Source organism: Carlito syrichta, unplaced genomic scaffold, assembly GCF_000164805.1.
Source record: "Carlito syrichta isolate Samal-C Ts95f unplaced genomic scaffold, Tarsius_syrichta-2.0.1 Scaffold313949, whole genome shotgun sequence".
NCBI classification, from domain to species: Eukaryota; Metazoa; Chordata; class Mammalia; order Primates; family Tarsiidae; genus Carlito; species Carlito syrichta.
Genome location: NW_007258045.1, coordinates 15,479 through 28,283, shown reverse-complemented (window position 1 = coordinate 28,283; position 12,805 = coordinate 15,479). Strand labels below are relative to the sequence as shown.

At 42.7% G+C, this 12,805-nt stretch overlaps 1 protein-coding gene across 1 annotated transcript; it reads left to right on the top strand.

The window, feature by feature from the left end:
• The first annotated feature begins 7,382 nt into the window (after positions 1–7,382).
• On the top strand, positions 7,383–12,425 carry PLET1 (placenta expressed transcript 1). Its single transcript, XM_008070716.1, has 2 exons — positions 7,383–7,566; positions 12,220–12,425. Exons 1-2 carry the CDS (start codon positions 7,383–7,385, stop codon positions 12,423–12,425), a joined length of 390 nt encoding a protein of 129 aa, XP_008068907.1.
• Positions 12,426–12,805: the final 380 nt, after the last annotated feature.

Sequence of the window (12,805 nt, the reverse complement as noted above, 5' to 3'; positions counted from 1 at the left end):
TCTTGACATACAAGTTTGGATTAAATGAAGACACAGATGTGATCAGCAAAAAGTCCTGAGCAAAAAAAGATACAGCAATTCAATATCAAAAGGTAAACTTTTCTCCAAGTTCTATAAAATACAAATAGACTAGGCGAGTGTCCCAAATGTACAACAGAGTACACACAGGGCATATTAAAATTAAAATGTACTGTCTTTTGAATACATCTGAATCTGAAATGCTAAGCAGAGCAAGCATGTATTAACTACATGGCAGAACTGTACAGTGGAGAACATCCCTGTTCAGTAGGAAGGTCAGTGTCTGGCCCTGACTTTGACACTAAGTGATTCTTAGGCCTTAAGCAAGTTGTTTAATCTTTCCGTGCTCAGTTTTCTCAGATACAAGTGAGGGAGCTAGATTAAAATTATCTCTAAGGGCCAGTCCTGCTTGAAAATTCTTAATGTACTAGCGTGTTTCTCTCTCTCTCTCTCTCTCTCTCTCTCTCTCTCTCTCTCTCTCTCTCTCTCTCTCTCTCTCAGAATTTGTAAGTCCTCAGGGAATCAGAAAGATGGTCTGCACCTTCTGAAAAGCTGACCACTAGTTATCCCTGAAGTACAGGACTCCTCACTATGAGATATTTAGGGCGTAATACCCACTATGCTGAACCAAAGAGCCAAAGGCACCATTCAACGCATCCATAAATCACCACATGTGGACTTGAGCATCCATTGTGGGCAAACACATGAAAGTCGAATTTCCCCAGACCCCCTCCTCTCTCTGGTCATCCTTCTTCCTTGAGTTAGCACAGCGACCTGCCATCAATGGCAAAAACGTCCACTCAAGAACTAACTCTGTGGCAGGCCTGTGACATGAGTTATGTCTTTTAAACCTTAACACAATCCTGCAAGTTTGGTCAGATGATGTCCATCACATGAATAAGAAAACGGAGGCTCAGGCAGGTGAAGTACAGGCCAAGGTTACAACGTGAGGAGCAGGATTCAGACTAAGGCCTCTCGGACTCTAACGCCTGTGATTTCCCCCTTTGTTTGCCATGTTGCATCCATCTCACCTTTGACACACCCAGGAAACGGGATAAAAAACCCTAGGGTTCTTCAGACTAATAATCCCTGCATCTACCAGTGGTACCTTCTGGTGAATTTAAGGGAATCACCCTTTAGACTTAGACCTTGGAAGACCAGCTGCTGTCTACTCTACTCTCTGATTGCTCTCCTCCCAGATAGACCACGAGGTATCGAGTGCCCACCAGACTTTCCAGAGCACCAAGAGTCCCAGCATATAAGCTCTAGGGAGATGGGCGAGTTTAGGGTGCTCGGGACATTCATAGAACCTAGCTTTTATGCCAGGCGCAATAGCCAGCACTTTGGGAGGCCAAGGCGGGAGGATCACTTGAGCCCCACCTAAGCAACAGAGTGAGACCTCATCTCTACAAAAAAAATTTAAAAATTAGCCAGGCATGATAGCGTGCACCTGTAGTTCCAGCTACTTGGGAGGCTGAGGTGAAAGGATTGCCTGGGCCCAGGCAGTCAAGGCTAAGGTGAGCTGTGATCGTTCCACTGCACTCCAGCCTGCACAACAGAGTGAGACTCTGCCTCAAAAATAAAAAATAAAAATAAACATAGCTTCTCCAACTTTAAAATTAGTCCGACATTCAGGTCCAATCTGATCTATTTGGATCAGCTGCTAAACCCTCACTGTTCAAGGTTCAGCACCTTTGTGGTAACACACACATTCATTTTTAAAGCACTGTTCTATAAAAATTGACCTTCCGTATGACCCAACAATCCCTCTACTGGAAATATGCCTGGAGGAACTCCAATCATTCTACCAAAAAAGATACCTGCACACTCATGTTTATTGCAGCACGATTCACAATAGCAAAAACATGGAACCAACTGTGGTGTCCAACGAAACTGGACTGGATAAAAAAAAATGTGGTACATATACATGATGGAATATTACACAGCCATAAAAAAGGACAGACATATGGACTTTGCAGCAACTTGAGGATTTAGAGTCTATAATACTCAGTGATCTATCACAGAAACAAAGAATGGTGTGCCACATGTTCTCACTCATAAGCGAACCCTGAATATTTACCATAATACTATAAGAAAGGGATTGGCAGTAGTGGGATTCTGCTGGGGTGGGACTCAAACCAGGCAAAGTGGGGACCAAAGGGAGGCCCAAACTTTGCCTGTACAATGTCCACTTATATACCTAACTATGAATCGTACTCCACATCTTTAAAATAAAATAAGTTAATTAATTAACTAATTAAAATTAAAGCACTGTTCTACAATCGCCTATGGGGCTCTTTAAAAGTGTGAATTTCCAGGAGCCAAAGTCCATAACTCCAGAAAAGCGAGTAAAGGAGCAGACAGAAGCCCAAAAACTGTATTTTGCTTTACAATGAGTTTCCTTTTGGTCTCTCATCCTCAAGAAAAATCAAGTCCTCTCCAGCTGGAATCAAAGAACACCTTTGTTTTGTCAACAGCTGTCCCTACATCAGGTAGACACTCCCTCCTCCCAGAGGCCACGCCAGTGTCTTCACACAAGTCCTCTCTCTGGCTGAGCTCTGCAGTGCAGAAAATAAGTGAAACAATTCAGCTTACAGCAGCATTTTCCCTTCCACGTTTTTTTCCCATCTTCCCTAATCCTATGTCCCCCAATTCATAGGAAGATTAGACTATTGTCCCCATATCAACAGTAGGACGCCAACATTTTATTTCCTGCTGATCTACTGTCGCAAGCTGCTACAAAATGGAAAGAAGGAAGGAGTGAGGGGAGAAGGAGGGAGGGAGGGAGGAAAATCTACTAAAATCTACTGTATGTCAGGACCATCCCATCCTCTAAAACTGTTTTGGGTTTCTAATTTTCCAAAGTGGCTGCATCATTTTATATTCCAATCAGCAAAGCATAAAGATTCCAATATCTCAATAACCTGACTAACACTTGTTATTTTCTCTATTCTGGTCATATTCATCCCAATGGCTGTAAAGTGGTTTCTCATTGTAGTTTTGATTTGCATTTTCCTAATGACTAATGATGTTGAGCGTCTTCTCACATGCTTATTGGCCATTTGTATATCTCTTTGGAGAAAGTATTCAAATTTTTTGCTCATTTTTTATATTTGGATATTTGTCTTTTTATTGTTGAGTTGTAAGTGTTTTTTATCTATTCTAAATACCAGGCCCTTATCAGATATGTGCCTTGCAAATATTTTTTCTTGATGTATGGATTGTCTTTTCTTTCTTGATAGTGTCCTTTGAAGAATGAAAGTTTTTAGTTTTGATGAAGTCCAATTTATGTTTTTCTTTGCTTCTTTTTTTTTTTTTTTTGGAGTCTCAGTCTGTCGCCCAGGCTGGAGTGCAATGACACGCTCATGGCCACCACAGTCTCTTGATCTGCTGATCTGCTGGGCTCAGGTGATCCTTCTGCCTCAGCCTTCCAAGTAGCTGGAATTACAGGCATGCACCACCACACCCGGCTAATTTTTTGATTTATTGTAAAGATGAGGTCTCACCAAGTTGCCCAGGCTGGTCTCAAACCTGTGGGCTCAGGCAATCCTCTCACCTTGGCCTCCAAAGTGCTGGGATTATAGGCATGAGTCATTCCCTTTTTTTTTAAGGCATCCTAGCTAATAAACTATTACCTTGAAGATTTATACTTGTGGTTTTTTCCTTAAGAGTTTTATAGTTTTACGTTTAGGTTCTTGATTCACTTTGAGTTATTTAAGATGTGAGGAGGGGTCTAACTTAATTCTTTTGCACGTGTCCTAGCACCATTTATTCCTCCATTGTATCTCAGCACCCTTGTCAAAAATCAGTTGATCATAAATATAAATGTATGGGCTTATTTCTGAACTTGCAAATCTATGTCATTGATTTATATTTCTATCCTTATGCCAGTACCGTGCCATCTTGAATATTATAGCTATGTAGTAAGTTTTAAATTGGGAAATGTAAATGCTCAAACTTCGTTGTTTGTTCCTTTGTTTTTTAATGGTCATTTTGGTTTTTCTTGGTCCCTCATTACAACCTCCAGTATACAGGTCTTGTACTTCTTTTGTCAGATTTATTCAGCCAGCTAGGCATGGGTCTCATGCCTGTTATCCCAGCACTTTGGGAGGCCCAGGAATTCAACAACATAGCGAAAAATCATCTGTACAAAACATTTAAAAAATTAGCCAGGGGTGGTGGCATGTGCCTGTAGTCCCAGCTACTGGAAGGATAGCCAGCGAATGGATAGCCTGAGTAGATCAGTTTGAGTCTGCAGTGAGCCATGATCGTGCCACTGCACTCCAGCCTGGGTGACAGAGTGAGACAGGGACTCAAAAATAAAAATACATATGTATATCTAATCCTGAATTGTACCCCACATCTTTAAATTTAAAAAAAAATTTAAATTAAAAATAAATAAATAGGCCAGGCGTGGTGACTCAAGCCTGTAATCCCAGCACTTTGGGAAGCCAAGACAAGAGGATTGCCTGAGCCCACGGGTTCAAGACCAGTCTGGGCAACATGGTGAGCCCTCGTCTCCATAATAAAATTTTTAAAATTAGCCAGGTGTGATAGCGCACGCCTGTAGTTCTGGCTACTTGGAAGGCTGAGGTGGAAAGATCACCAGAGCCCAGCAGGTGGACACTGGGGTGGCCGTGAGCTTGCCACTGCACTCCAACCTGGGCCACGGGATGACTCCAACTCAAATAAATAAATAAACAAATAAATAAATATAAACCAAAAAACTTAAATTGACCTATCTTCAAGTTCACAAATTCTTCCTTCCACCAGATCAAAACTGCTGCTGAGTCCTTCTAGTGATTTTCCTGACTAATTTTTTTTTATTTATTCTAGAGACCAGGTCTCACCATATTGCCCAGGCTGGTCTCGAACCCACGGGCTCAGGCAATCCTCTCGCCTTGACCTTCCAAAGTGCTGGGATTATAAGCTTGAGTCACCATGTCCAGCTGATTTTTCTTGTTTTAATTTTCAGTTATTGTACTTTACAACAGCAAAATATCTATTGAGTTCTTTTTATCATTCCTATCTCTTTATTACTATTCTTTATTTGGTAAGACATCATTCTTAGTCTTTTCTTTAATTCGTTAGACATTTTTTTCTTAGTTCCTTGAACTAGGAAAGCTGAGTTAACATCTATGTCTGATAAGGTCAACATAAGGGCTTTCTCAGGGACAGTTTCTGTTGACCTGGGGTTTTTTTTTTTTCTGTACAAGTCATACTTTATTGTTTCTTTGTATGTGTTACAATTTTTTGTTAAGCACTGAACATCTCAAAAATATAAAAATAAACCTCGGACACCAAACTTCCTTCCCCTCCTTGGATTTGCTGTTTAGTGTTATTATTTATTATTACTGCTGCTGTCTGTTTTGTGACTTTTCTTAATTAAGTCTGTATTCTTTATCATGTGTGACCACCAACATCTCTGCTCAGTTAGCTTACTGGCCACCTAATAAACAGATGGAGATTTCTTTAAATGTCTTGTACCAAAAAGACTCCCAATCTTTGCCAAGCACTTCTGTGCGTGTGTTTTGGGGCATTGCTTTGGTGGTCAGATAGGCAGTTTACAACTCTGCCTTTGACTTTTTCTTCCTACTTGTGCAGAGCCTCAAGGTCAGCCAGAGGTGAGAGATTTTGGCTTTCTCAGGTTTTTCTTCTGCAGGTACATAACCCTACATGTGCATATAGCTTTCTAACTTCCCAGGTATTTGTCTGAGCTTTTCAGAGCTCCCTATAGACATTTCATTTTTTACTCAGTCTCTTATCAGTCTCAGCTGGAATCACTGCCATTGGAAGAGTCAATGTTTAAACATTTCCTCTGATTATTTTTGACAAACACCCTAACAATATGACTGTTCATGCAGAGAAAGTTCTGATTCAGGTCAAATAAAGAAAAGCCCCTAAGGATGCAACTTAACTTTCAAACAGGTCACCGAGTGAAAATTATCTGGAGATAAGGCTCTCTTGAAAGCTCCAAATCTGTTCTATTTTCTTCCATCGGCTGCTAGTTTGCTGGTCTTTCCAGCTACCATAGCTGCAAAGTTGTTAGTTTCTTTTTTTTGTTGTTTCTTTTTTTTTTGAGTTGGAGTCTCACTCTGTCGCCCAGACTGGAGCGGAGTGGCACACTCCCGGCCACTGCAGCCTCGACCTGCTGGGCCCCAGCGATCCTTCCGCCTCAGCCTTCTGAGTAGCCGGAATTACAGGCACGCGCTACCATGCCCGGCTGATTTTTTGATTTATTGTAGAGATGAGGGCTCACCCAGTTGCCCAGGCAGGTCTCGAACCTGCAGGCTCAGGCAATCCACTCACCTCAGCCTCCCAAAGCGCAGGATTACAGGCTGAGCCACCGAGCCCGGCTAGGTTGTTGGTTTCTAAGGCTACCATGAAGGTGGGTTGAGGAAGATGGAACCAGGGCAAGCTAAAATGCCACAGTGCTCACTGTTCTTAATGATATTCAACCATTTTTCTTAAGTAAATTCTCCGAGATTGTTGTAAGCATTTGATTAATTTCCAAAGTCTTCAAAAAGTTGATTTTCACCATTTTTGCTAGTGTTCTCCACTACTTTTTAAGAAGTGAATTTTTCAGAGGTCTTCATGCCACCATTCTGCAAGTGCTTCCCTTGAAGGAACACTTATAAATATTACCTTGGTTCTATTCTACATTTTTTTGTTTTCTTTCCATTCAAAGTCTTTCCTCTTCTCCTTCACTGAGTGAATCATAAAACTCAGAGGGGAGATATGCAAACACATATTTTCTGATTCTTTTAATAGTTTCCTAGTGTGATGATGCTACAGAAGAAAATATCGGGAGCAAGGTAGACCTAAGCTGTTTCCTTCCAAGGAAATAAATATAAATCCAGGGAGCATAGAATTTCTAGTTCTATGATAGCCATGAAATGACCCAGGAATTGGAGACTTGATTAAGGAGGGGCAAGAGAACATATAATATTCCAAGAAAGGAGGGTTTTTATGTCTTCCGGGGAGAACCGAACTTCTAAACGGACCAGGTATGTGGTGATTACACAACTCTGAATTCTACTCTTCTGATGTTTACATCTTCTCGACAGCTTTCTTCAGATAGCAGATGCTGAAATGAATGAAATACAAGAAAACTATAATCAGGACATTCCCCTTCTTGAGCAAAACTGGAATTTGTAAAAGAGCATTGGTGACAGGTAATGGTGACTGGTGATTCATTCCTGATGATATCTTGGGCCAAATTCCAAAAGCCAGTGTATTTTCAGAAGGGGTGGGAAGAAGATTTGCATGTATGACTTCACGCAGAAGCTCCAGGCGTATAAACAGGAGTGGGTTGTTCGTCTTACCCAGTTCCAGGCCCAGCACTTTCCAAACAGATCAAGGCCATGGCAGTCCTCTACTCCATGCTTCTGCCACTGGGGCTGTTTCTGAACCTCAGACTGCAGTTTTCTTCAACCACCTCTACAAATTACAGTAACAACTGCATGGTCTTCGATGCAGTTTTCACTACCACCGGCCCAGGCATTGAGACCTATTCGAATAGCTACGAAAGCAACACCACCTACGTAGGTGAGTAAAAGCCATTCTCTCTGATGTCCTTTGTTCTCGAAAGGGAGTTAACCAGAATTTCAGAATATGCCCCTCTATCCCTACTTTCAACTACACAAAATGTTTGCTTATTTGCTTGTTTGTTTGTCTGTTTTTTGAATCAGAGTCTCACTCTGTCACACAGGCTGGAATACAGTGGCACCTCAACCTTCTGGGTTCAGGTGAGCCTTCTGCCTCAGTCTCCCAAGTAGACCGGACTACAGGCATGTACCACCATTTGTGGCTAATTCTTTAATTTTTTGTAGAGATGAAGTCTCACTATGTTGCCTAGGCTGGTCTCGAACTCCTGGGCTCAAGCAATACTCTTGTCTCAACCACCCAAAGTGCTGGGATTACAAAGCATGAGCCACTATGCCTGGAACATGTTTTTTTTTTTTAAGCCAGATGGGAAGTGGAGGAAGAAAGAGAATGAAGAGAATGTGTGAGAGAGAGTGGATTGGGGAGATTGTTTCTGCATGTTCCCCGTGAACTTGAGCCACAGGAGTCAGAAAGTCCCAACACCTAACGTAACTGAGCCCCAGCAAGAGCACACCTGGAGAAAATTCTCTGACTTAACTAATGGGCGTTTTTATTACTTTAAGAGATAATAATTGCATCACAGTATGTTGTCTTTTCACATCCACTTGACAAAGCAATGCCTCTGTGAGTGATTGTCTACGCATTTAGCCTATGGGTGAAAAATCTAGTGAACTACACAGGGAAAGTATTACTATCCCACTTTATATAAGAAGAGTCTGAAGTCAAGAGAAGTTGAATGACCTGCTCAGAGTTTCACCGCTAGAAAGTGGAAGAACCGGCCCTTGAATCTTGGTCTTTTTATTCTTAATCCAATGCTTTTCCTAGAAGTGTCTAGTAAGTATTTTATAAACGTCCATTTAGGATCAGCCAAATCTACAAGTCAAGGAATATGCTTTCTAATAAGTTTCATAATAACAACAACACTTAATATGGCGCTTTACATGTAATAATGACCTATTAGGTAGACACCATTATCATTCCGTTTTGTACATGAGAAAACAGAGGCAGAGATGCTAAGTGACTTACTCGGGTCACAAAGTTACTTAAAGGTAAAGCTGGGACATGAACCAGCATTATAGGTTCAGGGACCCTGCCTTTAACCACTATCATGTATTCCTTAGAGCAATGAGAGCTGACTCTTGCTACTATGTGCTGGGTATGTTTGGGGGTAAGTGCTGTTATCGTCCCCATTTTACAGATGAGAACTGAAGTACAGAGAAGTTAAAAGTTACTCAAGGTCACTAATAAGTGGCACAACTAATAGTCAAATCTAAATAACACACCCAAAATCGGTCCAGCTTTGTCTAGCTTCAGAGACTGTCTTATTACCTACTGTGTGATCCTGCCTTTTTTAAAGTCTGACCAAGTTTTGCAGAGGTCACCAAGGTGATCTCCACACTCCCAGTCTAGATTCCAGACTTCAACAGGTGAACAACCACGACATGCCTTCAATCACTCATCCTGGCCTATCTTTTGTTCTACTTTTTTAACGGGAACTGCCACTAAGTACTCTAATTGTGATGGGGGCTGTGTTCCACACCCTAAGGCAGTGGATATTGTCCTGACAGGGCAAGGAGAATAATCTTGTAATTCAAGATGAGCACCAGGCGGACACAGACGTGGCCTGAGGGTGTCAGAGTCTACTGCAAAAGAAATTACGGCCCCTGATGTAGGGTAACACCTCTTGAGGTGAGAAATTTTGCTAAGGAAATGGAAGAAAGAGAAGTCTATCATGTGAAGATGCTACATGGGGAGATACAGGAGCCTTCTGAAAGTGGGGATGTAAGAGAAGGAAAAGCCAAGATAATCCACTAGGATCAAAGGGCAATTATGGCAGTTCCAGAGGCCTCAGATGGAACCAGGGAAAGGGAAAAAAGAAAATAACTAAGGTTCCTTGAATGCCTATATAAGCTATGCACCTCAAACTTTATCAGATTCCATCTTAGAACAGAAATGTGTTGTGAAAGTTCTGTGGTTGGTAGACTGACTCACTACACGAATGATTCAAGTTGAGGGTCAAAATCCCATGCCCACAGAGCTGTAAAGTGCCAGATTCCACACCTACGGGTACACAGCAGTCTCCAAGATTGACTTGTAGAGTGTAATTGCCAGAACTCGGGACTTCTGGGAATTCTGAGTAAATGACCACCCAGGCCAACTGCTTTTCCTTATTTTGGTTTTAAAATTCTGTTAAACTTTAGGGTTGTGTTAACATTGGTAAACATGTATAAATGACTTGGCAGGTCCCCAGAGATAACTGCAGCTCAAGCAATATCTTAATACAGTCTCTGGGTCTGTCTTGTATCCTGAAACCCATAATGCAGTAACAGTTACATTAAGATGACGTGATTCACCTGCCTTTCTTTCTTAATTTCAGCTTTAAGGGCACTATATAACACTGGATGCATGACTTTTTAAAACCACCAACAAGGCATTATTTAGAGCTCCCCACATGTCCAACACTGGATTGGGCAGTTACCAACACAGGTGAAACCACAGTGCAGAGCACAAGTCAGAATATAATTATCAACACTATGGTCAAAAAACGTAAATGTTTCAGGAATGAGAAGAAAAGAGAGCTAAATGGGTCCAGGGTTAGAACATAAGCAGGATTTTAGAAGGACAGAGGGGATGGGTTGTTTGAGGAGAGGGAAGAAATGAGTCCAGCCATGCAACCAGACATGAACAAAGACCAGGGCCAGGTGTGGGCCAGGTGAATTTTCAGGACAGGGAAAAACCAGCAGCCCCTAGAGTGTGCATGCAAATGGCAGGGGACGGCTGAGTTCTTGGGCTCTTAAACGTCATATGCCGAGTACTCTAATCAACAGACTAGAGGCAGAAATACAAAAGCAACCATATTGAGATCTCTAGAATGGTGGTCCCCAACCTTTCTTGGCATCGGGGACTGGTTTCCTGAATGACAATTTGTGATTCTCATAAGGAGTGCGCCACCTAGAGCTCTTGCATGTGCAGTTCACAACAGGGTCCGTGCGCCTGTGAGACTCTAATGCCACCATTGATCTGACAGAAATGGAGCTCCATTCACCCGCTGCTGTGAGCTCCACTCACCTCCTACTGTGCAGCCTGGTTCCTAACAGGCCTCAGACTGGTATCAGTCCACAGCCCAGGGGTGGGGGAATCCTGCTCTAGAAGGAAGCGCACTTTGGAGGGTTGGTCAGGAGTATGTTCTGAGGGACAGGCTGTATGAGGAGTTCTGGTCCCACCGCAGCATGTTGCAAAGCCGCCTGAAGGGAGAAGACCCTAAGGCTGGAAATCCAGATAACACAGGTCCTAGGAGGGAAGAAAGAGAACTTAAACCAGAGTGGAAGCGGGCGAGCAGCGGAAAGGACAGAGGCATGTCTGGGCAGAGCTGGCAGACACGCTGACTACCTGGATGACGCCGTCACTCCTTACCTTTCACCGCACCTGACGCCCAGATCCAGAACAGGTGTCAGGTGCTCCCAAGTTGGAGCCTGTGGGATCTGCATCAACCGCCCTTGGTGGCAGAACTCACAACTAGAACAGAGAAATGTAGTGTGCTCAAAATCATATAATAACAATGACAATGAATCCAATACCCAGCATGTGTTAAAAGCTTCATATTCTTCCCTCTAATCTCCCCAGGAACCTTTCGAGATAGGTATCACGATCTGAGATAATGTCGTATTCCCAGACCTAGAGCCAGGCCAGGTGCATAGTGGACATTCAAGAAATATTTGTGGGCCGGGCATGGTGGTTCACACCTGCAATCCCAGCACTTTGAAAGGAACAGCGTAAACCCTGTTGTGAACTGCGCATTAGAGAGATCTAGGTTGTGCACTCCTTATGAGATGTGGGAGGATTGCTTGAGCCCTGGGGTTTCTGACCAGCCAGGGCAGCATAGTTAGATTTTGTCTCTACAAGAAATCAAAATATTAGCCGGGCATGATGCTGTGCACCTGTAGCCCCAGCTACTCAGGAGGTTGAGGCGGGAGGATCACCTGAGCCCAAGAGGTCAAGGTTGTAGAGAGTTATGATCATGCCACTGCACTCCCCTGAGGAGAGAATTGCCCTAAGGGGTTACTCGACAGGTACTTGGCTTACCGTCCTGTGGCTTAAAGGCACTTAGCATTTCTGGGACCACAAAACGGGCTTTGCTTATACTTGGCCCACTCGACTCTTTCACATGCATCAACCTCTTCCATCCCCGCACTCCTCCGCAAACAGGCTTAGTCCTCTCATCCGGCAAATGGGTCCTGGCTTGGGGGAGTAGAGACTTCCTCCCAGATCTCCTCTAGCATGTAGCAAAACTAGAACCAGAGTACAGGTTTGCTTTTGTCCACCTTTGACTGAAGACAGTTCGGAAAACCCCAAAATAAGCACTAGGGAGAAAGTAAAAAAAATCATCTATAATCCCGCTACCAAGAAATCATGGCTAATATCTTGATGTATCTTCTTCCAGACTTTCAATTTCATTTACAAAAATGAGAGCACACTCTATGTACCTACTCTTGTAACTTTCTTTGTTCACACCTCATTTCAATGTCATTCCTTCATCCCTTGAACTTGGCCCACAGTGCACAGGTGGCTGACCGTGTCCCCATCATTTCTTTCTAGTATGGGTTCCTGTAAATAGCAATGTCAGTGCTGTGGTCATGCAAGCCATGGACAAGAACAAGAACTCAGTGGGCTTCTGGCAAGGAGCAGACAAGCAGTGCAACGGCAGTTCCCTGTATTACGTGAAAAACCAAAATGACATGTTCTTAGACACAAATTGGACGTCTCCGAATTCTGAGAGCATCACTGAAGTTGAGCTACAGTAAGAACCTATCTTGTTGCTTTGGGCTTTTAAAATTTCCTAGTGGGTTTATGCCATTTTACGTTGACCTCAAAGGACTCAAAATACAAGCCAGATGTATTCCAGGGGAACTCAGCAGTTGCATGTCATTTCTCCCTCACCATTCTTGGCTATACTTTTCATCTATAGCTTTCATCTATAGGAGCTTGTGCGTGCATACACACACACACACACACACACACACACACCCATACCAGTTATGCTCAACATCCACAGAAAAACTGGGTGTCTTTTTTGTTTCAAATTTTCTACATTAAAACTGAAGAATAATTTTCTTTTTCTTTTTCTTTTTCTCTCTTTTTTTTTTTTTTTTTGAGTAGAATTCTCACTCTGTCACCCAGGCTG

Bases quoted from the DNA above. Each gene is read 5' to 3' on its own strand.
- PLET1 (XM_008070716.1), top strand. From the start codon at position 7,383: ATGGCAGTCCTCTACTCCATGCTTCTGCCACTGGGGCTGTTTCTGAAC. The intron at 7,567-12,219 runs GTGAGTAAAAGC...ATTTCTTTCTAG, and splicing joins AAGCAACACCACCTACGTAG to TATGGGTTCCTGTAAATAGC.